The sequence below is a fragment of the Oncorhynchus kisutch genome, linkage group LG5 (genome assembly GCF_002021735.2).
Source record: "Oncorhynchus kisutch isolate 150728-3 linkage group LG5, Okis_V2, whole genome shotgun sequence".
NCBI lineage: Eukaryota > Metazoa > Chordata > Actinopteri > Salmoniformes > Salmonidae > Oncorhynchus > Oncorhynchus kisutch.
The window spans coordinates 46,842,330-46,867,124 of NC_034178.2; the positions used below are offsets into that span (position 1 = coordinate 46,842,330).

A 24,795-nucleotide genomic window follows, 5' to 3' on the forward strand; every position below is an offset into this window, starting at 1 on the left:
GAAAGAAAGACACCCTACAGGGAATAAAAAAATATCAAATTTTCCTCTGAATTAAAAAACGGGACTTTGTAAGTCCTAGGTCCTATGTGACATTTAATGTGCAACATGTGGGTCAGTGGGGGAAGATGGCAGTCCTTAGCGGAGCCACAAACTCGATACACGACATTCTGTTGATGAGAATCCATGGGAGTTGGATTAAACCGGTCTGTATCCCGGAAATTGTTTAGGATTTGAGGTAAATGCTGCCGGGAGATGCTGTCGCCGCAAGAGAAAACAAGCGGAGAACCAGAAAAATAAAATCACAGAATCGAGGCCTATCGTGACAGGTACGGGAGATTTTCGAAAAAAAGATTTGTGTAGATGCTGTTTCTACAGATGTTTTGTTTAAATGGTTTTAACTAAGTGTATAGCTGACGATGCCATCAGCCAGATAGGCTAGCCGACTGATTAGCTGTAGCAATAGTGAATGTTTCTGGGCAGTGGGTACCATAGCAACCGCTTAAGAAACATTATTAATGTAACTAGCCAGCCAGCCAGCCAGACATGCTAAAACGTGGAATTGAGAGTAAACACTTGTATATACAATGTTTGCAATCGATATGATTTAGCTAGGCATCATTAAGAGTAATCTTTTCTTTACTATTTTGTTATTGTTATATCGAACTGTCACTGTCGGTCTTTCTGACATCGGTAGCTAGCTAGCCAATGTTAGGTATCTGAAAGCAATTGGCTAGTTACAGTAGTAACGTTCGTTAACAACTTTATCAGTTGGCAGGCTGGCCAGACAGCTAGCTAGTGGTGGCTGAGCTCAGTTAGCTAGCATGTGCTAACAAACTAGCCAACTAAATGAGCCATCTGACTAACGTCAAATATCATAACTAGCTAGCTAACCCTTTCATCTGTGCTAACACAATATTATTTTTGCTAAGGTAGTACAGGTTACAACCCCCACCAAAGTGAACAAAAACGGGTAACGTTACCCAGCAAGAATAAAGTCTGTTTGGTGGTTATAATAACTTGCATAACCAATGTAGCTTTTTAGGCTGTCGCACTGTAAACAAGTAAAGTAGCTAACTAGATGTTTCGATACACATTGACTGAGTGTTAGTGACTTTCTTCCGTACATAAACTTAGCCAAATGTATCTTGGTTTTGCCCAGTTAGTCTTTAATTGTTATGTACATGGCTGGTAGCATATTTGCTTGTATTGCAATCTAGCTCTACCAACCAACTATCCTAATATTACAGACAGTATAGGCCTAGTCCATAGTCTTGAAGAAATTGATAGCTAAGTGTTCAACAAAAGGCCATTGTATCTAGCTCCATTTCATGTCCCCTGAAATTGCTGGGCTTGGCTCAATGAGGGCCAGTTGCACTTCAGGAATTTTCATCTACTATGCATTTCCTGGAACTGTGAATGTTTGTACAGAAGAACAACTGTAATAATTTAGAGGCTCTTCTCTACCTGTTAGTTTTTTCCTTCAGTTCGCTGGTGATAGAATGGATGAAGACTGCAATGGCCATCCCTACATGTCAGGTATGGAGGGCAGGGCATGGACAGTCCTTTGTATTAGCTGACTTACTGACCTTATGGTTGTGACATTATTGAGATGACTGAATAGATTGTCAGTAGGCCTGTGTGGTGTGTCTGTCTGTGTGTGTGGACTGCAGGCAGTGGAGACTCTTCAAGGGAGTTTTCAGGGGCCGTGGGAGGCCGCACAGTGAGCACCCCCAACAGCCAGCACACTTCCCCCAGCCGTTCTCTTAGTGGTCAGTTCCAGTTAGTCAATTCCTTTGTTGTAGCAGTAGGGAACTTTATTATTCCTAAGGGAGCGTATGGTAGTTGGTTTTGTGGCTCAGATGTTTTTATTCAACTTTAGCAAGCACAGCTGTGTCTGCTCTCATCGTATGTCACTCTCATGGTCTATTCACTGTCTCTCTCCAGCTAACTCCATCAAAGTGGAACTGTACAGTGACGAGGAGGTGGGCCGTGGCACAGGACCAGAGGATGAGAAAGGGGACAAGGTGGAGGAGGGGGATTCTGAGCAGGGAGGAGAGGCAGGAGGCGGCTACAGGGAGCTGGCCAGTCCGGAGCCCATGTCACCAGGCGGTGCCACCCGGCTGCCCAATGGGAAACTCAAGTGTGACGTCTGTGGGATGATCTGCATTGGGCCCAATGTCCTCATGGTGCACAAACGCAGCCACACAGGTGACTGACCAATTAATTGAGTGATTAGTCCTTTATACGATAAGATTAGTTTGTGGAGCAGATCTGCCCCGAAACCAGGTTGACATTGTGATTTGGGCACGTGACTGGGAGTGAAACTGATTTCAAATTACTCAAACTGGTTTGAAATTTGGTTTGTTCGGGGTGTGTAAACGGGTATGTGCCTCCCCCAGGTGAGCGGCCATTCCAGTGCAATCAGTGTGGGGCCTCCTTTACACAGAAGGGGAACCTGCTGCGTCACATTAAGCTGCACTCAGGGGAGAAGCCCTTTAAATGTCCCTTCTGCAGCTATGCATGCCGCAGACGGGACGCTCTCACCGGCCACGTCCGCACTCACTCGGGTGAGAGGGATACACTTATTGTACACACATTATCGCACACACTTGGGTGAAGAAAATAGGGTCTGAGTTGAGCCTGTCAGTTCCTGTGCAAAGTACACACACACACACATTCTGTATGTACTGTATTTATGGTACGTTGACTTTTTCCCCAGTGTCGTCTCCCACAGTGGGAAAGCCCTATAAGTGTAGTTACTGTGGACGCAGCTACAAGCAGCAGAGCACCCTGGAAGAGCACCGCGAATGCTGCCACAGCTACCTGCAGAGCCTGGAGACACAGAAGCCAGCCAGTGCTCACACTCAAGGTAGTGGCAAACAAACGCACACAGAGCAACCTATAGAGCCTTGATAACTTTGACATTTAAATCACATTCATACATACACAAACACTGCATGTTACTGCTTTTATCTACGGTGTGGTCATGTCTTCTATAGTAGAGGAGCTGAGGGACCTGGAATTCATGCCTGACAACCTGCTGCAACCTTCCTCAGACAAGATTACGTTCATCGATCGGCTGGCCAACAGCATCACCAAACGCAAGAGATTCACACCACAGAAATTTGTAGGTCAGCACATAATTGGAATGTGTAAAGGGGTGGGGTGAGCAAAGGCACCACTCTCTCACACACACACAGGTAACACAAAGGGTACAACATCATTGATGAGATCAGGTGTCTGTTTTAAAGAAAAAGACCTACCTTCACCTCACTAGTTTCTCTGAGTTGTGGTACAGTGTGATTCCCTGCCTTCCATCTGCCCTGCAGGACAGAAGCACATGCGCCAGAGTCTAGCTGACACGCCTTTCGAGCTCAGCGCTGCCTTTGACAAGGACGGGGAGAAACACCACGGTCTGGACCAGCCACACTACACCGTCCTGGGAGGAGGCTACCTGGGGGTGCCAGGAGCTGGTGGATCTGAAGGCCTCCGACCCCTATGGCTGCCACCCCCTCACCCCTCCTGCCTGTCAGAGCTCCGGCCAGTCATCAGCTCGGCTCACACCCCCATGGCGCCGCTGGGGCCGAGGCTGGACTGCATGGGGGCCGGGGCTGGCCTGGGGTCCACAGGAGTGGGGGGCAGGGAGGCTGCAGAGGGTCACGAGGACCTACCTCTTGGCCGCAGCCACGCCCCTTCGCCTAGCAACGTTTGCCAGGACTCCACAGACACTGAGAGCATGCCGGATGAAGTGTTAAGCAATGTGGCGCCTGCCCTGCCTCTCCACAACAACAATCACCACCTCCACTCCAACCACCACCCACCCCCTCTGCCCCTACTGCACCACAGGGGTAGGGACAGACACAGCCCAAGCCACGCCAGGGAGAGGGAAGAGGATGGCAACTCTGCCACCCCCCCGGCCCCAGGCTCCCCCACCTCCAGGGAGGCGTTTCGAGTGGTGGACGGAGAGGGGCACGTGTTGCGTTCCTTCCGCTGCGAGCACTGCCGCGTGCTCTTCCTGGACCACGTCATGTTCACCATCCACATGGGCTGCCACGGCTTCCGCCAGCCCTTTGAGTGCAACATCTGTGGCCATCGCAGCCAGGACCGCTACGAGTTCTCCTCGCACATTGTCCGCGGGGAGCACCTGCTAGGCTGAGGGATGGCTGGGCAGGCCTCTGTACTTAGGTTTTGTTTGTTTTTTTACTCTGAGAGAAGGGCCTGCTTGGGTTTGGTCTGCATCACAATAGGGGGTAAGGGTAGTTCGAAACTGCTTTGAGTAAATTATTTGTGCAAAGGCGTTGATACTGTTACCACATAAACCTTGACTTCAAATAGGCACATTAGGTCAATTGCATCACTTTTAAAAAAGGAAAGAGAATCCTCACCACTCTGAATGCACTTTTCAAAATGCATGAATTCTTAATGAGAAAATGCACTTTCAAATAGATTTTATTCTGAAGTAAAGGGAGTGAATGCACTTATTTTTTATCCTCAGTGCCTTTCTCTGCTGTGGTCTACCTTTCCTCTCTTATCCTGGTAAAAACTTGGTGCACAAAACAGCGATGCTACCATCTAGACAATGTGATTTATATGTGACATTTTGAGTTGTTTCGTCGACTGCACTGTAATCAATATTTTAACCAAGATTAAAAACAAGAACAGTCAGGCTTCCTTGGAATTTGTCAAAGCTCTATTTGAAAAGCACTTAACGGATCTATTCCATTCCGTAACACACCTAGTCCCTGGGGGTGTGGCAGACAGTGTTGTTTAAGATTGTGTAGATGGTATATATTACTGTTGGTCATTTATTTTAATAAGTTGCGGTGCAGACTGGACCCAGGATCCCAAGTTAAATGTTCATAAGAGATTTGAGGGGTTGGCCTCAATGAGGAGTGCACTTTTGAATTTCAGTTTGTGTATATGTGTGTATGTTTGTTTATTTTGGAAGTTAAGTTAAATGAGAGTTTTAGGCTTTTAGCAGTGTGAATGTCGTGGAATGGGGTGCAGTATGTTTGTTTTGTTTAATTGCTTTTGTTGCACTGAGATACCTGCAGAGAATTTATATTTAAAGAAGATTACATTAATGGCCTGCAACTTTCTCTGTGCAGCATGTTGAAAGAAATAAAGCGTTTTTAAAAGTCATTCCACAAAAGAAGAGAGCCACTGCCACTATTTTGGAGTTGACGTCAACAAAGGGCTGGGATAAGATTTTTGGTCATTTTAGGTCCTTGATATCCCACTGCTTTGTGTACTACAAAACAAACCTAAACATGATTATTATTTACAAGTGAGACTTAAAACAATTGTATATTCATTGTACTGTGCCTTTCATGACGTTGACCTGGGGGACATGTATTAACAGCCTTGTCTTGCCAACATATATCTTTATGGATGAGAAGATGTAGTTATTTTGATGATGCTAAGTAGCCTGCCCATGCTGAATTCTAGATTGCCCTTCACTAGTCACTTTGATTTGCACAGTCACTCATTTCTTAAGTAGCCTAATCATGTTGATGTAAATTGTATTACATCGTCCAAAAAGGAAATAAACATGTTTTAAAAAAGCACTCGGGCATATAAAAGATTTTAAAATATTCAGTTGATAAGTACATGTCCAGAAGATTGTCACCTGCTGCTAAGGCATAAATGAGTAGTGTGTGTGGTTGTCCACAGTCCTCTGTGGTTGAGACGTGGTTCTTCCGAAGTGACGTTGAAATGCTTATTCTTGTTCAATGATTTTCCTTTTTTCTCATTGGACTTGTTTTTATAGAGCACTGATGTTGGTAAACATTTTCCTTGGAATCATGACTCCTAGATCCCTTTGGTCAACTTTGACTACCAAGATGTATAGTTTGTATGTTATTTTCCACAACAATGCTTTGCTCAAAGGAACTTGATGAATACGCACTTGTGAATTTAAAAAAGCACTTACATTGAGAGATTAGGAAACTGAGGCTAAGGGGTCAGTTAGGTCCTGATTGGTTTTGGCAGTTGCCTTACTTGTTTACCTAATCTCTTTGTCTTCACAGTGAATGAACTTGGAAGCCCGTGGGGTTTATAGCTCTTGATTAGGGCCCCAGAATTTTCTATGGTCAAGCGAAACTACTGGCCCTACTTATGACACAGATGAAGTATGACAGACTGGAAAATCTGCCATGGGATTTCTTTATAAAATAAATGAAACTTTACCTCATAATTGCCTCTGGGGGGGATAACGGTTTGGTGAATGTTTATTTATTTTGGTGGTTAATTTGACCTTTTATGTTTTGACAGTGACAGCTCTGTATCTTCACTATTTGATATGTTAATACATTTTACCAAAAAAGAAGGAATGTGGCTTTGAAGTGGAGTACAAGAAAATATCAGAAAAGATCTTAAACTATTTAATTACAGGGCATAGTTGCATTAATGTTAATCTGTACTGCGGTTCTAAATGTAATGCCTTATGAACGGATATGTAATTACTCTTCAAATTAGATCATATTTAGAATGTAAATAAAAAATTGTTTGATTATTGAACTGATGTGGAAGTTGTGCATCGTTTCACACTAATTCAAAGGGCAGGATCTCTCCAGATCTGTTGTTTCTCTTTAAAAATCGGTCTATTGTGCCTTACTCCCTGATGTTCACTGTTTGAGGATGTTGGCTCAACATAGATTTGAGGACAGAACACTTGGTCCAGGGTCAATCTCAAGAAGAAGTAACAAATGTATGTGACAGATATTAGGGGGGGGGGGGGGGGACTTTAATGAGTGTTAATTATAGCTGTTTCACATCAGTCACCAATCCGACACCTAGCTACATTGACATGACCTTGTCGTTCCACAAATCAGGCTGATGGCACAGCACAAAACTCTAGCTTCTGACTCATCTCACAATAGCTTCCATTTACAAATGTGCCTGTGACTCATGTGACTCATGTGTTATGATGCAAAAACAGTTTTTTCTGTAAACCAAATGGCATGTACACAATAATGTACATTAACTGCCAAAGATTGAAGTTTGAGATGGCATGATCTATGTATGATATTACGGGTCTTTATAAGAATGAATTCTGCCTGTCCCAGAGTAGATAGATGGCTTGTTCTAACAGAGCTATATAAAAGAGCTTGTCAACGGAAATACTAGCAGAGATGTCTGGGCTTTGGTAAGTGTGAAAATGCCAATTCAGTTATCCTGTCCTATTATCCTTGTCTAGTTAGGTTGTCTCATACTTGCCCTGGCAGTGTCCAGTGCAGTTTCTCTTACATGAAATCCATTTTGACCAGAAGGTAAGCAAATCCTTGAAAAAAAGTAAAGGAGGTGATCCTGGATTTTATTATTTGGTGTACTACACTGGATTGCCGTTATGGTTTCAAAACCTGGTGCATGTGGTAACAATGTGGTCTCCTAAACCTTAAAAGATTTCACAAAAATCTAAAGGACAAATGAGTCAAGCTTATTTTGTATTTCCCCTTAAGTCACCCCAGCTTCAGAGAAAAATATTTTGTTACTGATGTGTGCTTGTTTTTGCCCTAGTTTCAATGTTCCTTTCCCTTTCAAGGTTTCTTGATTGCACTGTGTTTGTGTTCCCTTTGACTTGACTATCTGCTCTGTTACCTTTACTCCTGCCCCTGTGAATTGTGTGGATTCGCTTGAACTGCAGAGCCTTTTTTCATGTACCATAATGTAATTAAGTATTTGTGTATCAAGATTAAACTACTGTAAATTTTGTACTGTATTGAAGGAGAGTATTCCAAATAAATACACTTGACTGGCTGATATTTTCTACAATGATAAGACATTCATATTTATAAAGATGTATATAAATGTTTTGCAAGTGAAAAATATATTCAAATCAATCTGTTTTACATGGGCTGTGGAGGAACTCTGGGTGGGCCACCCTGTAGAAAGAGAACACATTCCATCAGAACAGTATTCCACAATCACATCATGCAATAACAGCCAACGTTAGAGGAAAGGCAAGAATGGAAATGTCAGTTTCTGTATTTGACTGAGGATTCTCTCAATCCAAGCAGGTATCCCAGACATGAGGATTTGTGCAGGCCACAGGTGTCAAACTCATTCCATGGGTTTTCGCTCCTCCCTTGTACTTGATTGATCCATTACGGTCACTGATTATTTAGGAACTCCCCCTCACCTGGTTGTGTAGGTCTTAATTGGACAAATTGAAAGGAAATAAAGAAAACTAGCACATACTCAGCCCTCCATGGAATGAGTTCGACATTCATGATCACCATTTAATGGCCATGGCAGAGCTTGGTGCTTGAGTATTCACAACTGGGCCTGAAGCGGGATGGTGGTGTGCGGTCCTTCCTGGCCTCTGTGGTTCCTGACCACCTTACAGTGGATGGCACAGCTCACGCAGTAGTGCAGTTTCACATAGAGCTTGGGCAAAACAGGCTTGCCAGAAGAAAGGATGTTTGAGTATGAAGTGTAATAAACCAAGGATCTGGTGGATCTAATCAAACAAAATACATGCTCCAGTGCCATTCAATGCTAGCATCACATGACTAGTTGCCCTCAGACCATTCAACAATCTACTCACATTCAAACACGCTAGCCTCTGAGATATCTACAGCAGCAGCCTCAACAATGTTCGGGATGACAAACTTTTTTTATGGCCTTGTCCCTGCACATGCCCACAGCCCTTCTTGGCACGACCACAGTTCCGTCTCTTCTTAGTCTATAAACAAAGACATAATGAATATCTTGAAACATCAGCAGAGGCTCACTGTCGAGTTATTCACAAGTGTTCCTCAACTCCAGTCCTTTGTGTAGGTTCATTTCAGCCAATTAGCTACTCCCATTAGCAAGGCTCAATCAACTGATCTAAAAACATCACAAATGCTGCATCAGTAATTACAGTATAATTAATATAGGTAGAATAATTTGTTTATCACAAACATACAGTGCATACAAAGAACCAACCTGCGACATACCGACTCTTGGTCAACCAAAACAAAACCCAAGTTTCAAGCAGGCTCAAGTTCAGTTTCCTCAATTTAAGCCCTATTCCACATACAAAAAGAGAAAATGTTCATAATTGTTGCCAAAGAGTTTCCTATTAGTGCAGTGGTCTTTGCCAGAATATGCAAGAAACTAGCTAACCAACCATACCGTACCGGCAAATTAGCAATCTAGTTAGCTAGCTGGTCCACAGTTATACAATATTCAATTAAAAAGCCTAACTTACTGCATCAACAGTCACAGTACTGTAGAAATTATTTTTATGGCTGTTTTTTATTAATATTAATGAGTATGTAAAACAAATAATTCAGTTGAGTTGTTATATAATTAATTGAAATGTATTAACGTATTAACGTAACTTTAGACAACTTTAATTCATAATGGGAAATCAACCCTGTGAATTGCATTTGACTGATCAGTTGATTCAACATCTTCATGAATGATATCACCACACAGGTTACACAGGGCAGCACAGATACAAAGTATTTCAAAGTATTTCATTTTCGATGAGAGGTCGATTGGCACTGACTGTGAGATGATTCTAAACCGTTTGAGCCTTTGAATTACGCGTTCCACATGGACCCTCACGTTGGCTATCAATCTTGTACATGTGGTGTCCTCCACTGACAGCTGTGCGCCTCTTTTTGTGAAGGCTGGAATTGTTCATTTAACCTTCCTCTTATACACCAGTTCATGGATTGTGAAGCCCCGGTCAGCCATGACCTCATCATCTGGACAGAGGTTCTCCAAGAACCTAGAATCCAACGTTATATATTTGTTGCTACATCTACCTCCATATGCTGAAGAAATTAACATCACCAGACCGACCACAAGGTACTTGATAGTGTTCTGGGTGTAGTAATGGTTGAATGACTCCCCCCTTGAATCCAGATTCTTGCATTCTGTAAAGCAATTTCTGAGCAGACGATAATCCAGGTTGGTCCTTGGTAGTAGTCCTTAAAACATTGTGGCATTGTAGCACGGATGAACTCCCTTGGCAACCATGGAATGTACTCCCTCAGACTCTCTTCCATCATGTCAATCCAATAACTAATCACTCAAATGACAATACCCTGGAAAACACCAAACCTTTCTGCTAGGTACTGCAGCAGCAATTTGAGCTTCATCAGTGTCATCAGAAGTTGGTCTGTCAGGTCTAATTGAAAGCTGCCTTTGTAGAAGGGTAGAAGATGTTCTACCAGGAGGGTAGAAAGGGTAGCAAGAGACAAGCCTGTATGCAGTCAACAGAGTGCTTCATTCCTCAGCAGGGTTTTGTAGAGTGGTGCTGCTGGGCACTGTATCCCTGCCTCACAGGTAGTGAGCTTTACATGATCACCTGAGCTATAGTTGTGATCACTTAGAGATGGGTCTTCCCATTGGGTTTGGGCATCCTTCTCTGAAGGTAAATCAATTCTTTCTATTCGTGTTGGCCAATCCCCATTTTCAATTTGGTGAAAACTTGAACCTGTTGTGTCATCTGTTAAGAAATCAGGATGGCTTGTTAAACAAGTCAATGGACAATTTATAACAAAACACCATACTGCATGGATGCTCCTAATAATATGTAATAATCATAATAATTAAGTATATATATTTTTTTATTATTGAGTTGTAGAGGAAATAAATTGTGCTATTATGAGACTGCTTAGCTACAAGAGCAAGAGGGAGACACAAAATGAGAGCATGAAACTGCTCAAGCGTTTGGCTTAACGTTACCTGTCACTGATGACTGCCTGACCAACACCCGACGCGTCTTCACGAGTGGAGTATCGTAGCCAAGCCATTTTTCTGGGTGTGGATGCTCGACTGTAAACTTATTGTCAAAGAATTGGTAGGAGCATACAAAGGGACGTTTCTTTAGATTAAACGCTTTGAGCCAGAGCCGCAAAGACTGTGTCTTTAGGAGGTGGATGCAGGTCATATGGGACTCCACAGATCGACGTAGCGGTTGGTGTTCTAAACATGGCTGTTGTAAAAACTGCCTCCTTCATCAAATTGTGACAGCCTCGTACTGAACATATAATGATTGTCAGGGTGATTGATTTTAAGATTTTGTGCGGTACTGTCAGTGTAAAACTTTCAAGCTCTCAAAGGAAAGTACCCCTTTTGCATGCGCTAGCGTCACGCGAATGTTGCCGGAAATAGAAACACTATTGCAACGAACTCGCTGGCGACTACGTTCCATTTTTTCTGCATCAGAATATAAACGAACTGGACCGGAAGCATGGGTGCCGACCGTACATTTCCCAACAATGAGAGTTTTTAGAAAACTAATTCGTTTTCAAAATCATGGGCAATTCAGCTAAGCACTCACAATTTTGAACAGGACCTGAGGGATGGGTGCCGACCGAATTATATCTCTCTAGCAACCCTGGATGTTGTGAATGTTGTGAACGACACAGAAAGCACTCATATGAAAGCACTCATATGTATTGTTTTTAATATATAGTTTGCATAATTATGCTATTATCAAATAAATCAAATAATTTTAGTTCTACAAAATAACAATACTATTTTTCTGCGGAAGGATATGTATGTGGCATCTTTGCTAGTAATAGACGTCATTTCCCATTATGCATTTCCATTAATCCGCAATTTACAAACATTTGTTTGTACAATCGAAGTTTCTCTGTTGATCTTACAAATTGACTGGTGCTTCGCTTCGGCATTCCAATACTTTCCTTTAAATGCTAATTGTAAATTATTTCAATTTGCTAGAGAGTAAAAGCATGCGTTTACGTTTTCCTGTCTGTCCTGGACAGCGAGAAATGTCTCCCAAGAAAGGGCACATTTGCCATTATGTTACGCAAATTACGCTTGCTTTATTTGCATAATGTATCGTTTCTGCAACTGGGTATTGATAAACCTACTTTGCACATTATCACAAGTTACTAAATTAATTCATTTTATGATATTGTTCATTCATTGATAATGATTGCTTTGTCGATGCATAGCATTTTTCCTAGCACTTTATTTTTGGCACATTGGCGGCGCGGTATGTGCAGTCTGGCGCGCCCCCTGGGTGGGTTTAACTCCTAGAATGTTGCTAGGAGACCAAACACAAACTCATTTTGTGGAGATCCCGCTATCATATCTCTAGAATTCACACAGGTAAGACATCGCATCATGTTAGTTGTCGCAAATACAATTACAGGTTGTTTGTAAACTGCACGGACATGGCAGGCTCTGGACAGTAGCTAGGCATTGGTCATGAGTTTTCTTTACTATGCGTTTGCTTGGTTATTGGATGACAACCAACTTGATGTTAATTAAATGTTTAGGCTGTTTTGTGTGGGTTCCTCATTTTCTAAAAGTATGTCTGTCTTACCTCTTAAGTCTTGGCTTCCCATTCTGAATGAAGAGAGCGACGTGGGCCGAGTGACACCAAAACAGCACCCCAGGAGGAGCTTGAGAGAGGAACCATGCCAAAGAAGGGTGCAAAAAAGGGGGGAGCAGGGAAGCAGGCAGGGATGACGGAGGAAGAGAGACTCTTGTACATGCAGCAGAGGGCCCAGGCAGAGGACGAGATGGCCAAAAGGAAGGAAGACATGCTAACTCAATTTCTCAAGGTACGTTCAAGAATGTAACCCAATGAAAAGTCACACAGCCTGATGCAACTTGTTAAGCCTATTCTATTCTCAAAATGTCCTTGCATGACCTCTAAGTACTGTCCCCATCATCTCTACCCGTAATGCAACCAGGATAAGCTGCAGAAGGAGGAGCGCAACAGTGCAGTGAACCTGCACAAGTTGACGCAGCAGTGGCGAGCAGTTCTCCGCCAGACACGGGCAGCTGAACTGCGCAGTGACATTGTTGTGCTCAGCCAGACCTTTGAGAGGGTGCTGGACCGGAAGGACAGTGTCATCAAGGTTAGGTATTTATTTATTTCCACAAGCATCTGTGAGAGACTTCTTCTTGGTGTGTGTGAGAGACTCAGAAGGCTGCTGAGGGGAGGACGGCTCATAATAATGGCTGGAATGGAGTGGTTTCAAACACATGGAAACCATGTGCTTGATGTCTTCGAAACCATTCCATGAATTCTGTTCCAGCCATTATGTCCTCCCAAATTTAGGTATCACCGGCCGCCTATGGTGTGACAGTCTATATCTCTCTCTCTGCTGTAGTGTTTGGTGTGTGACCTGAGTGAGGCAGAGCAGCAGTCAGCCCAGGCCCTGCGCTCTCACCTGGAGTGTGTGGACTGCCTGCTGGCCCTGCAGAAGGGTAGGCTGACATCCCTGGAGCAGCAGTGGAACAGCGGCCTGGAGGGACTGAGCTACGAATTCAATTCTGAGAGGTGTGTGTAAAACCTTCTGACACACACCATGACAGATAGACCTATCCGTCCAGTTCTCTAATAGACAGCCAGAGACACTATACACAGTTCTGCACAACAATTAATAACTGAATTATGCTGCACTAACCTATTTAGATGAAAAGCTTTGATATAGATGCAAGTTTGATATTTACTAGATATGCTCTGTGTTGTATGTGAATTGACAGCTGCGTGTGTGTCACAGGCGACCTGTGGCACCTTAATTGGATGTAACGGAGTAAATGGAATGGTGTGGAACACATCATTTCCATGTGTTTGATACCATTCAGTCCATTCCAGCCATTACACACCATTCCAGACATTGTTATGAGCAGTCCTCCCCTCAGCAGCCTCCTGTTGTGTGTGTGTGTGTGTGAGAGAGTGTGTATCTTAAATAATTCCACCCCCCCCCCCCCCCCCAAAAAAAAAAAAAAAACTTTACCTTTCGTGAACTAACACTCACACTTGACTTTTTCCTACTAGTACTGACTTTGTTGATAGCTTTTTTTGTGGAAAATTGTACTTACTATCACTAAGATATGTGGTTGTCTCACCTAGCTGTCTTAAGATGAATGCACTAACTATAAATCGCTCTGGATAAGAGTGTCTGCTAAATTACTTAAATGTGTGTGTGTTTCCCAGGGAGCAGATCCTGTCCCAGCACCAGCAGGAGTGTGCTTACCTGGAGGATGTGACCTTTGCCATGGAGCAGTTCTACATGGAGGTAGACGGGGAGGCTCGCCAGGACTACCAGAGCACCAGAGACGACATCAAGAACAGGGTAGGGGTCTGGCTCAGACAACCAGCATTAGTTGTTTTTCCCTCTGGTGGGCCTCTTTCATTTCCCCTCCCTCCATTTGCAGATCCTCGCAATTGGTCTAGGATAATTTCTCCTCTTTAGCGGGCTAGCAGATACCCATAGACTTCCAGCCATTGGGCTAACGCTAGTTAGCATTGTCTTACAAAACTACCTCTAACTTCCTTCATACTGGACACAGACATAAAAATGGTATCCACGAGTTCATCTGAGTTCATCATTTGGGGAAGTAGATAAAGGGCCTCTTTGCCAAAATCCCGAAGTATCCCTTTAACCTTAATCATTATGAACAGAACAAAACAAGCCTTGAACCAGCTGTTAGGGGATGTTGTGTGAGCTGGCTTACATTCCCTGTCTGTGATCTGTGATCTCCTTTCACCACTCCCATTAGAACATAGAGGAGAAACATGCGTTGAGGATCCAGTTAGAGGGGACGGTGGAGGGCCTGTGGCGTCAGTTTCAACAGGCCCTACGCAGCTACAATGAGGCTACAGAGGACCGTCACATCGCCTTTGAGGCGTTGAGGACCCGCGACCAGCGCAGTGCCCAGGAGATCGACACGCAGATGAGGAGGCTGCAGAAGATGCAGGTCAGTGTAGGGCTACAGAGACTACTTTTCCAATGGGGGGCCGATTCAGACTTCAGAAATCTATGCCCTTTTAACATGTTTTGATTGAAACACGTCTCAGTATTTGGTATTCAGACTTACCGTATGCAGGTGTGCAACAAACTCTGTGGGTGTGCCTCCAATATCCGCACTGAATACATTTAATTAAACTGCTGAAAACCCTCCCACTTGTTGGCCAACAGATTTTCTCATGGAGTTTTCATTTAATAGTGTTTTCAGTACATTTATCAAAAGCCATCCCGTTAAATACAGTGTACCTTTTGATTATAATTTTCTCAAGACTCACTAGAATATATTGAGAGAACGGGTTCTGAGTATTAGAAATCAATGAAGAAAGCAATCAAAATATGTTAATCATATTAGTCTCCGTTTAGTAGATTTAAAAGTCTGTCGATTATTTAGGATTACTAAAGTATTTATGAATCTACATAATTAATACATTTTTTAAAAATGGTTTGGAGTGCCTTTATGCACAACGCATATTGATTAATCAAAAATACATAGGTTTGGTTCATCCTGAAAGTTACCATATTCAGTTGTTCAATCCATGAAATATTGGAAGGGGAGAAAAGTGTAGTCCTATAAATCTACCTTAATCCTCACTGATGATGGAACTGTGATGACAACAGTCCAGTTGTCGTGAACCGTGCGCCAAGCTCCAGGTTTAAACTGCCACATTTGGTCTGCCTTCCATAATTATTCAAATAGGCTACATGTCCCAAAATATTGGACAACTTGTAAATAAAAATGTTTTACTACTGCTAGCGACCCTCCGCAACAACCACATGGACAGGACAGCGTTTAGAGGAAACAAATAAAGGTCGGCCAAATCAAACAATGGAATGAAGGGAATTAACCCTAAGTTGTCAGTTAAATATGTGTGGTTATTACTTAAGGTCGCTACCAATAGAAAATTATAGGAAACAGGAAAAGTTGGGGAATATGACTAAAACATTCTAGAGCGCACAAAGGTACAATTTGGCATGACTGTCATTCTGCTCGGCTATGCATTTCCAAGATTTATCCTTAAAAGTTATAAGGCCATACGATTTAAATTATGCATAGCGGCACAACATTTCGTACTGTGGGAAAGGAGCATAAATACCTGTCATGTTGATAAGCTTTTCAGTTTGCAGCCATATTACTGATTTCAAATTTGTCTCCAGCGATCATAAATTAAAATAAACCAAAACCAATTGTTATTTATATTTACAATCCCCTTATCCAAACGGATTACTCATTTACCTAGCTCTTTATTAATTTATAAATTACAGTGCGTTGGAGAATGGCGTTATTACTATCGGGTAAAAATAAAGTAGTTTTTTTTTTTTTACTTGGAACCGACGGGTTGCTTGACCTTATTCATGGTTTCCTCGCGAGTAAAGGTGGTGAAATTATGAGGGAATTAAGTCAAGGTCAGAATAGATGAATCTGTAGACACACCTCCATTTCTGTGATCACCTCCCCAAACTAATATCTGGCTGTCACATGCGTTTAAGATCAAGGTCAGAATACGCAGAGAAAAATGCATAAAAAGGGAATTAAGTTCCATTTACAGGCACGTAATTCAGGTCTGAATTCCTCCTATGTAGAATACAGGGTCAAGAGGACTACTCTGAGCAACAGTCTGCCATATGAAAATAGAATGCTTATATTGCTCATCTGTTATATGTGATTGTATTAACTTTATTTGAATACAGTATTCATGCATGCCCTCTGTGTATGTCAGCATGAGTGCTCGTTTCCCACTGTATTGGTGTCTCTCCCCTCCAGGACTCCATATCTGCTCTGCGCTCTAGGCTGAACTCCAGCCAGAAGGAGAGTGAGGGGGCAGCACGGGGCCTGAGGGCGGCCAGGGAGGAGGTGACCCTGCAGGCTCGCCAGCTCAAGGCACAGCTGAGCCGTGCCCGAGCAGCCGAGAGGAACCAGCTCACCAACCTCACCGTGCACAGCAACGCCGCTGCCAAGAACCTACAGGGCATCATCACTAAGGTGTTAATGCATGTAGACACATACAGTATGTACATTTAGCAACCAAACATACACAGCACACTTATGCATGTGTACTGACTCACATTCACTTCCTATGAATTCTCACACCCTGTCCTGTGATGTTGTGGATCAGGGGGAGAGGCTGCTGCGTCTGGCTGAGATGTGTCGTAAACTGGAGACAGAATATGAGAAAGTCCTGCCCTTCTACACCTCATCTCTCACTGCTGAGGAAGAGAGCCAGGAGAGAGCTAATACTATGGAGCCTCCATCTGAGGAGCTGGCACAGGTATTGGTAGTACTGTATTATACACACACTGATCTGACCTGTGACTCCCACCAAACTTCTCATTTGTAACCCGGTGTGCTCAGGCCATGCTAGACTACCTGGTTCTGGAGCGGTTCTGGCAGCGTTATAACAAGGTTCTGCTGGAGCGGCTGTGTTTGGAACGGGAGAGAGGAGCTCTGACCCAGGAGAACCAGCAACTGCGGATCTTACTGCGCCAGTACCTGGATGGCATCTCCGTTAGTGATGAGATCCTCCGCCATCGCAACCCCCTGCTGATGGTGTCACGGCCCACCCTCGCTGTTCAACCCACTGCTGATGCCCAACGCAAGCGCCACACTGTCATTGAGGCAGCACATGTTGTGCAGCGCACGCTGTAGACTCAATAACAGGCTCACATCACACACCATCACTCCTAGATTAACTTCAAACTGCCAGAATGCACTCCTGACAGAACTCAATTCCTTATTCTATTTGTGTTACTTCTTTCTACCAGGTGTCTTACAATATCCATCAAATAAAAGAGGACTATTCCATCCGATAATAACAACGTTCCCTTGTTGTTTTTACATTTTATTATTTAAATAGTTCTGTGAGTTTCCTTTATTTATTCTTTCTCTTCTTGGCCTTCTTGCCTGGCCGCTGGGCATTGGCCTTGTTATAGAGGTAGAGGCCCACCATGCCCAGCAGAGTGGGAACCAGGCCCAGACACACTAGAGGGAAGACATCGTTCCCCATCTTCTGCCATGGGGTTACCTGGATCAGTGACATCACCTCCACTTCAAACTCTAGGGCAGCATCAGCTAACAGGACAGAGGGAAGAAGAGTGAGAGAGGATCAACTACTGAGTTGTGTGTGTGTTGCTGTGCTCAGCCAGACCTTTGAAAAGGTGCTGGACTAGCTAGACAGTTATCAAGGTGAGACATTTATTGCTGTATTTATTATTGTGTGTGTATGCAGATGTGTTTAAGTACCTGGGATGGTGGGAGGGTATCCTCGCTTTCCATAGGCAAGGTGTGGTGGAATAGTGGTCTTGATTTTTTGTCTAGAGGACCATAAGACAGAACAAGGTTATTCTCATAGATTTATGTTATCCACTATTTGTGACATTTTACCAAAGTAACTTGAGACAGGATCTTTGATTTGCTTCACAGTGGTAATATCGATATTTGAAACATTGTCCTTGCTTAGCCAAGTCATATTGAATTCCTAGTGGAAGTGGTTCTAAATGAACGTAGTCCACTTCAAAATGTTGTATTGGCAGACCTTGACTGTTTACTTACCCTTCACAAACTCCTACCAAGCTCTGTTCCAGACCTGTTGGAGATACAGTATCCCAGTGAATGATGCAATAACAAACACTGCACTGCAAGTGTGAGCTATATTTAAAGGTATATTTAAACAATAAGGCACGAAGGGGTGTGGTATATGGCCAATATACCACTAAGGGCTGGATACAGCCCACATACCACAAACCCCCCAGGTGCATTATTGTTATTATGAACTGGTTACCAACCTAATTAGAACAGTAAAAATAAATGTTGTCATACCTGTGGTATAAGGTCTGATATACCACAGCTGCCATGCAATCAGGGCTAGAACCACCCAGTTTAGAATACTGTTAACTTAAGCTAGTGTTCCTGTTTTGTGTGATGAATATATTGTCAAACTGTCTTTTTGAATGGTTGTGATTTTACCAGGGATAACTGTCCTCTTTCCCAGCACAACAACAAGGGGGTCCCGGGACAGTGATGAGTCAATCACCTTGCCACCTGCCAGCAGTTTACCCTGTTCAGAGCATTGGAACAATATGGTAGGTGCATGTTAAGAGATTTTGCACCTAAGCTGTGATTCTAATCTAAATAGAAGGTTAAGATGCACATCCCGTTCAAGTCACAGCAAATTGTGAAACACTTGACATACTGTTTAACGTTCTTTACAGGAGTGGCTGCACTGGGCACACTGGTTGAATCAATGACCTCGTCTGTCAATTAAGTCACATGGGACCATTCTAGCCAATGATGGCAGACACACCGGTGAACAACCAGCACAACGGTTTTCACAAGTTAATAGCCACAGTCAAAAATGGCTTTATCGTAAAAATGAAAACAAAATGTGCTTTTTGGTTTTAATGTAAGGTTGGCAGTGTGGTTAAGATTAGAAAACGCCACCTACTGCTGAAGACAGATTTTAGGCCCAGTTATGCATCATCCTTTCTGGTTTGGTCATGTTCTCCTGCTCAGACATGACAGATCGTACAACGCCTGGTTAGGTATTTTACTTATCAAAACCACATGTTATAGAAATCTGGTAATGAGCAGGAGTGCTGACGTGTTGCAGCTCCCCCATCACACTACCTACCGAGTAGAATGTTTGGCACGCTGAAAACGTGTCCATTGCACATGGGGTAAAACACGCAATTTACTTGCCATCCCAGATATGATTACAAACTAAGTGTAATGCAAAACTGAAAGTTGCTTTTATGACAATCTTTGATTGGCACACGAATTTCCCCGTCTTTAGTCAAAAATGAACTTGCTACTTCACACCGTGCCACATAGGCAACGTCGTATCGAGTCAAATGTATCGAGGTGCAATGAATCAGCACCACTTCAAATTGCAGAGAACACTTTTTGTCTCAATAAGCATGTAGGCTTATGTCAAACAGGGCGGTGCCTAGCCTACCTTTGAAATTGAAATGTTAGTTAGGCTATTAATTTACACTTTTTTCTTACCGTATAGTGGATTTGTAGCGTGTCTCCCATTTCTGACATTATAGAGCAAGTTTCGGGTTTCACCTTATGAAGGGAGAGAAGGGAAAAAAATCAAGTAATTTGTATTCCAAATAAATAAAATAGTTTTATTACATAAATAAGCGATACATTATCAATGTTAACAATAACAAGCTGATAGGCCTACATGCTTTCAATTTGGTCTGAATGTTGCAATGCATTGTATTCGGCACGTGCAAGAGTCGCAAATTTCCTATCGCTGCTTTGGAGAAAATAGACAGAACTCACCAAGGTTTCCACAAATAACTCTTCCACAACATTTTGCTCGGCTTCAGCATCCTGTGCTGCAACATAAACGAAAGCAGCAAGCATGACTAGGATGACCCCAGGCTTGGCTTTCATTGTAAATCCGACCTTTTGGAAAACTATCCAACTAACTTCAGTAGAGCATGCAAGCGCCGACGATTGACTATCGAAGGTAAAACAGGCTAGACGCCGGTTAAGGCTGATGTGTTGTTATATTAGGCTATGGCGATAACAGGGCAGCCGAACCGCGGACGTTGTCCTAAAACACCTGGGTCGCCGAAGTGCCCGCCTTAAACATTCCGCCAGCAACCCAGAAGTCCCTTGCTGATGGGTAACGGTGCAGTTACATTCTTCGTGTCGGTTGAGGGTAGTTGTGAGTCTGATAAAAGCCCCAGCAGTTAGGATATGTCCTTTCAACTGGCCTAGGACCAGGCTACTTTCATCGCGATCTGAAACCTCAGATCATGGGGATTCCCATGGTTGCTGCCCGTTGTGCTGTATCTGATTAGCGCTATAGCCTATTTGCTTGTTTGTTTGTTTACTTTCCATACCTCACATGACAGTCACCACCGTCTGTACTGACCTGTGTGCCAGCTGGACTCAATTATGTATACATAAACCCTAGATTGTTGATGTTATGGTTGATCATAGAGGCTTTGAAGCCATCGGTCCGCCATATTGGCACTCCCCAGTGCAACCTGGTCTCAGAGCAAAACGTATTATATTCTACTACAATCCAGAACCTCCATTTAGTGTGATATGTTACATTACATTGACCAATTAATGTTGTAGCGGTCGTCCAATATCATATGAATTGCAAGATGTATAGTATCCTACGTCTTGATAATTTAGTATGACATATTTTGTTTGACTGCTTTAGTATGATATGCTACATTCGACTCCTTTAGTATGATAAGTTTGACTGCTTTAGCATGATACGCTACGTTAGGTTAGGCATTAAGGTTAGGGCTAGGGGTTAGGTTAAAGGGTTAGCTACCATGTTAAGTAGTTGCAATGTAGCTAAAAAGTAGTAAGTAATTTCAAAGTTGCTAAAATGCTATAGTTGTCTGTGATGAGATTCAAACACGCAACCTTTGGGATGCTATATTTTCGCATTATACATCCAACCACGCTTCTTTCATTTTTGTCTTATGTTTGGTCTGACATTAGATTACTTAACATATCATACTAATTTCAGTGTCCTGGATTTACATAGACCAATGTAAAAAAAAAAAAAAAAAATTTAACCTTTATTTAACCAGGCAAGTCAGTTAAGAACACATTCTTATTTTCAATGATGGCCTGGGAACAGTGGGTTAACTGCCTGTTCAGGGGCAGAACAACAGATTTGTACCTTGTCAGCTCGGGGCTCGGGGGTTTGAACTCACAACCTTCCAGTTGCAACTACTTAACATGGTAGCTAACCCTTTAACCTAACCCCTAGCCCTAACCTTAATGCCTAACCAACGCTCTAACCACTAGGCTACCCTGCCGCCCCATGTAATGTAACGTAACATAAAGTAACAATTCATACTAAATGGAGTGGCACAGATTTTAAGAAAATATAAGCAGCCCTCCATAGGAATTAATGGAATTATACAGTATTTCAATTAAATGTTTCAAGGACAAAAGTACATGTATTAAAGCATTTTTGTTGTTGTATTTAGTAACGTTAGAAATCTCAAAAGAATTATAGCTTAAGAATTTTAAAAAATTAGTTTATCTCACGATGATATCATTTAAAAATATTCATTAAGGTGTCTGTAATATAACACATGTGGCAAAACAAATATAGACACTAATAAATGCATTTCTATAGCTTCCAAAATATTTTTTACAAGATGGAGGCACGTTGGTTTCAACACAGCACCCCATATTAGTCATCTAGTGTATTTATGAATCATTAGCTAAAATGTAGCTCTTTAAAAGAGAAGGGTGCGATTGTTGCCCGCAATTGCAGCGTTCCTGCATTTGGGCATTGGCAGGAACCCCACTATATATACTTCTGTTGGTCCATTTTTAAAATAGCACTCCCGTACGTACACAGTCTGGAGGCGGGGGCGCTCCAGTACAGTAGGTGTTGCCTCTAGCAACACATGTTTTTTTTTTATCGACTAGCGACAAATCTAGCGACTTTATCTGGTGTTATTGGAGACTTTTGGAGTCTGACGTGAAAGCACGTATCGTTCTTACTCTTCTCAACGAGCAGCGGGTGCTGCCGTGGGCCCAATCCCGTCACAAAGCACTCACAGGCAGCCCAGTCCTCGCGCAGCAGTCCCTCCCAGCTGCAGTCAGTGCAGGAGATGTTCACCCCTCCGCGTCCAGACTGCAAATGAATCGCGCAAGCGGAAAGCCGACGCTGGCTGATCCCGCCCTGGCTTACATTCAGGGCGGGATGTAAATGTAAAATGTTCTTTGTCTAAAATAAATCACTGCATTTGACTCCCACAGCCTGTCATTTACTCACCTTGCCACTGTGTGTGTGCCTCTCTGTGACATAAGCTAAACATCTAGCTGGCTAGCTCATCACGTCTCAGTCTTAACAGTACACTCAAAAATACAGAAAGGAGTGGGAATCAAACCCTGAATTCAAAGGCTGGTTGAAGCTGTTTATTGGAGATGATACACGGGCATCCTGTATTGTAAGGCCGATTTCTACGCCAAACTTAGTGATGTAAAAAAAACACATGACAACTCAAAAACATACTCAAAAGGCAAAGCCTTCTAACAGTTCCACCCAAAACAAGCTGCCATTTATGGTTTAAAAAATTGACTCTGCAAAAAAGGTTGAGGCCACCATGGCATTAGCTATCGCTGAACACTGTTCCATGCTGGCATGTGATCACATTGGAGAAGCATGTAGAGCTGCTTTCTCAGACTCCACTGCTGCTACCCACTTCAAAATGCACAGAACAAAGTAAACAGAAATGATTAATGGTGTTCTAGCACCCTACTTTCTGAAAAAGTTGGTCTCAGATGTGGGTGACCTGCGTTTCAGCCTCCTCCTCGATGAGTCCACGGATGTGGGTGACCAGCGTTTCAGCCTCCTCGATGAGTCTACGGATGTAAGTGTTTCTAAGTACCTGGGGGTTGTGATAAGGTACTTTAGTGACACCAAGCAGACAATTGTATCAACAGTTCTGTGGCTTGTTGAGTTGGAGGGAGGAGATGCCAAATCTATAGCCCGTGCTGTTGTGGCTTTCCTCGAGAAGTGTTGTCTTAAGAAAGAGAAACTCCTGGGGATAGGGACTGACAATGCCTCTGTTATGACGGGGATTAACAATGGGGTCCATAAAGTGCTGAAGGAGGAGTATGGCCTCAAATATCTGATTCACTGTGTGTGCCACTCTCTGCAGCTCGCTGTAAGTCATGCTTCCAATGACACCATCCCCCGTAGTGTGGAGTACTTGGTACGAGAGACTTATAACTGTTTTTCAGTGTCTCCAAAGTACAGGGAGGCCTACAAGGCCATATATGAGACCATCAACTGTGGGGGGAAACCTTTACAGATAACCAAGGTGTGTGCCACATGTTGGCTCTCCATTGAACCCGCGGTTTCACGCATTTTGGACCAGTGGGAGGAGCTTAGGCTGCATTTCGCAGTCACCAAGTCCAGTGAACACTGCTACATGGCTGAGGGTTTATATTCCATGTACAGTGATCCTCAAAACATTATTGTATCTGACTTTTTTGAAGTCAGTGCTGGGTGAGGTACAGTTGGCCATCAAGGCTTTTGAGGGAGAACAAGTAGATCCTCTTAAGCTACTTGATAGCTTGGTTAGCCTGATCAAGTCTGTGAGCAGCAGGATGCTGAATCCACTAGCAAATGTTGATGTACTCAAAGGGCCAATAAGAAGCCAGGTCAGGTAGTCCTGAGGCATGGTCCTAGGGCTCAGGTCCTCTGAGAGAGAAAAAGAAAGAGAGAAAGAGAATTAGAGAGAGCATACTTAAATTCACACAGGACACTGGGTAAAACAGGAGAAATACTCCAGATATAACAGACTGACCCTAGCCCCCCGACACATAAACTACTGCAGCATAAATACTGGAGGCTGAGACAGGACGGTTGGGGGACACGAGGACAGATGCAGAGCCTTGGTCTGACGCCATTAAAAGGTAATTTACCACCTTCACAAGTGCAGTCTCAGTGCTATGATGGGGTCTAAAACCAGACTGAAGCTTTTCGTATACATTGTTTGTCTTCAGGAAGCCAGTGAGTTGCTGTGCAACAGCTTTTCAAAACATTTAGAGAGGAATGGGAGATTCGATATTGGCCGATAGTTTTTTATATTTTCTGGGTCAAGGTTTTGCTTTTTCAAGAGAGGCTTTATTACTGCCACTTTTAGTGAGTTTGGTACACATCCGGTGGATAGAGAGACGTTTATTATGTTCAACATAGGAGGGCCAAGCACAGGAAGCAGCTCTTTCAGTAGTTTAGTTGGAATAGGGTCCAGAATGCAGCTTGAAGGTTTAGAGGCCATGATTATTTTCATCAATGTGTCAAGAGATATAGTACTGATACATTTATGTCTCCCTTGATCCCAGGTCCTGGCAGAGTTGTGCAGTCTCAGGACAGCTGAGCTTCGGAGGAATACGCAGATTTAAAGAGGAATCTGTCATTTTTTCCTCCAAAGAGGTTCATGAATTTATCACTGCTGAAGTGAAAGCCATCCTCTCTTGGGGAATGCTGCTTTTTAGTTAGCTTTGCGACAGTATCAAAAATGTATTTGGGATTGTTCTTATTTTCCTCAATTA

General features: G+C 43.1%; 3 protein-coding genes and 1 long non-coding RNA gene across 10 annotated transcripts; 2 read left to right on the forward strand and 2 right to left on the reverse strand.

Moving 5' to 3' along the window:
• The first annotated feature begins 80 nt into the window (after positions 1–80).
• On the forward strand, positions 81–7,758 carry LOC109891144 (zinc finger protein Eos). Of its 5 annotated transcripts, none has more exons than XM_020483474.2 (8): positions 81–326; positions 1,472–1,536; positions 1,671–1,769; positions 1,945–2,208; positions 2,400–2,567; positions 2,720–2,869; positions 3,003–3,131; positions 3,330–7,758. In XM_020483474.2, the coding sequence occupies exons 2-8, from the start codon at positions 1,500–1,502 to the stop codon at positions 4,154–4,156; spliced, it is 1,674 nt and encodes a 557-aa protein (XP_020339063.1). In that variant the 5' UTR covers positions 81–326; positions 1,472–1,499; the 3' UTR covers positions 4,157–7,758. The 5 variants fall into 5 exon arrangements, with proteins under 5 accessions (XP_020339063.1, XP_020339065.1, XP_020339064.1 ...); XM_020483472.2 differs by having other exon boundaries at positions 85–326; positions 3,000–3,131; XM_020483476.2 differs by lacking the exon at positions 2,400–2,567 and having other exon boundaries at positions 83–326; positions 3,000–3,131.
• Positions 7,377–11,763, reverse strand: LOC116374212 (uncharacterized). Its single transcript, XR_004210043.1, has 2 exons — positions 10,687–11,763; positions 7,377–10,447 (listed from the first exon to the last, which is right to left on the reverse strand). It is a non-coding gene; the product is annotated as an uncharacterized LOC116374212 (long non-coding RNA).
• Positions 10,697–17,763, forward strand: drc2 (dynein regulatory complex subunit 2). Of its 3 annotated transcripts, none has more exons than XM_020483479.2 (9): positions 10,697–10,801; positions 12,307–12,539; positions 12,672–12,839; positions 13,095–13,264; positions 13,925–14,063; positions 14,491–14,688; positions 16,501–16,719; positions 16,853–17,005; positions 17,089–17,763. In XM_020483479.2, the coding sequence occupies exons 2-9, from the start codon at positions 12,393–12,395 to the stop codon at positions 17,380–17,382; spliced, it is 1,488 nt and encodes a 495-aa protein (XP_020339068.1). In that variant the 5' UTR covers positions 10,697–10,801; positions 12,307–12,392; the 3' UTR covers positions 17,383–17,763. The 3 variants fall into 3 exon arrangements, with proteins under 3 accessions (XP_020339068.1, XP_020339069.1, XP_020339066.1); XM_020483480.2 differs by having other exon boundaries at positions 10,697–10,762; XM_020483477.2 differs by lacking the exon at positions 10,697–10,801 and adding an exon at positions 11,103–12,081.
• Positions 17,539–21,276, reverse strand: LOC109891147 (peptidyl-prolyl cis-trans isomerase FKBP11). Its single transcript, XM_020483481.2, has 6 exons — positions 20,023–21,276; positions 19,738–19,800; positions 18,700–18,790; positions 18,286–18,319; positions 17,977–18,047; positions 17,539–17,805 (listed from the first exon to the last, which is right to left on the reverse strand). Exons 1-6 carry the CDS (start codon positions 20,134–20,136, stop codon positions 17,606–17,608), a joined length of 573 nt encoding a protein of 190 aa, XP_020339070.1. The 5' UTR covers positions 20,137–21,276; the 3' UTR covers positions 17,539–17,605.
• Between the last annotated feature and the right edge of the window lie 3,519 nt (positions 21,277–24,795).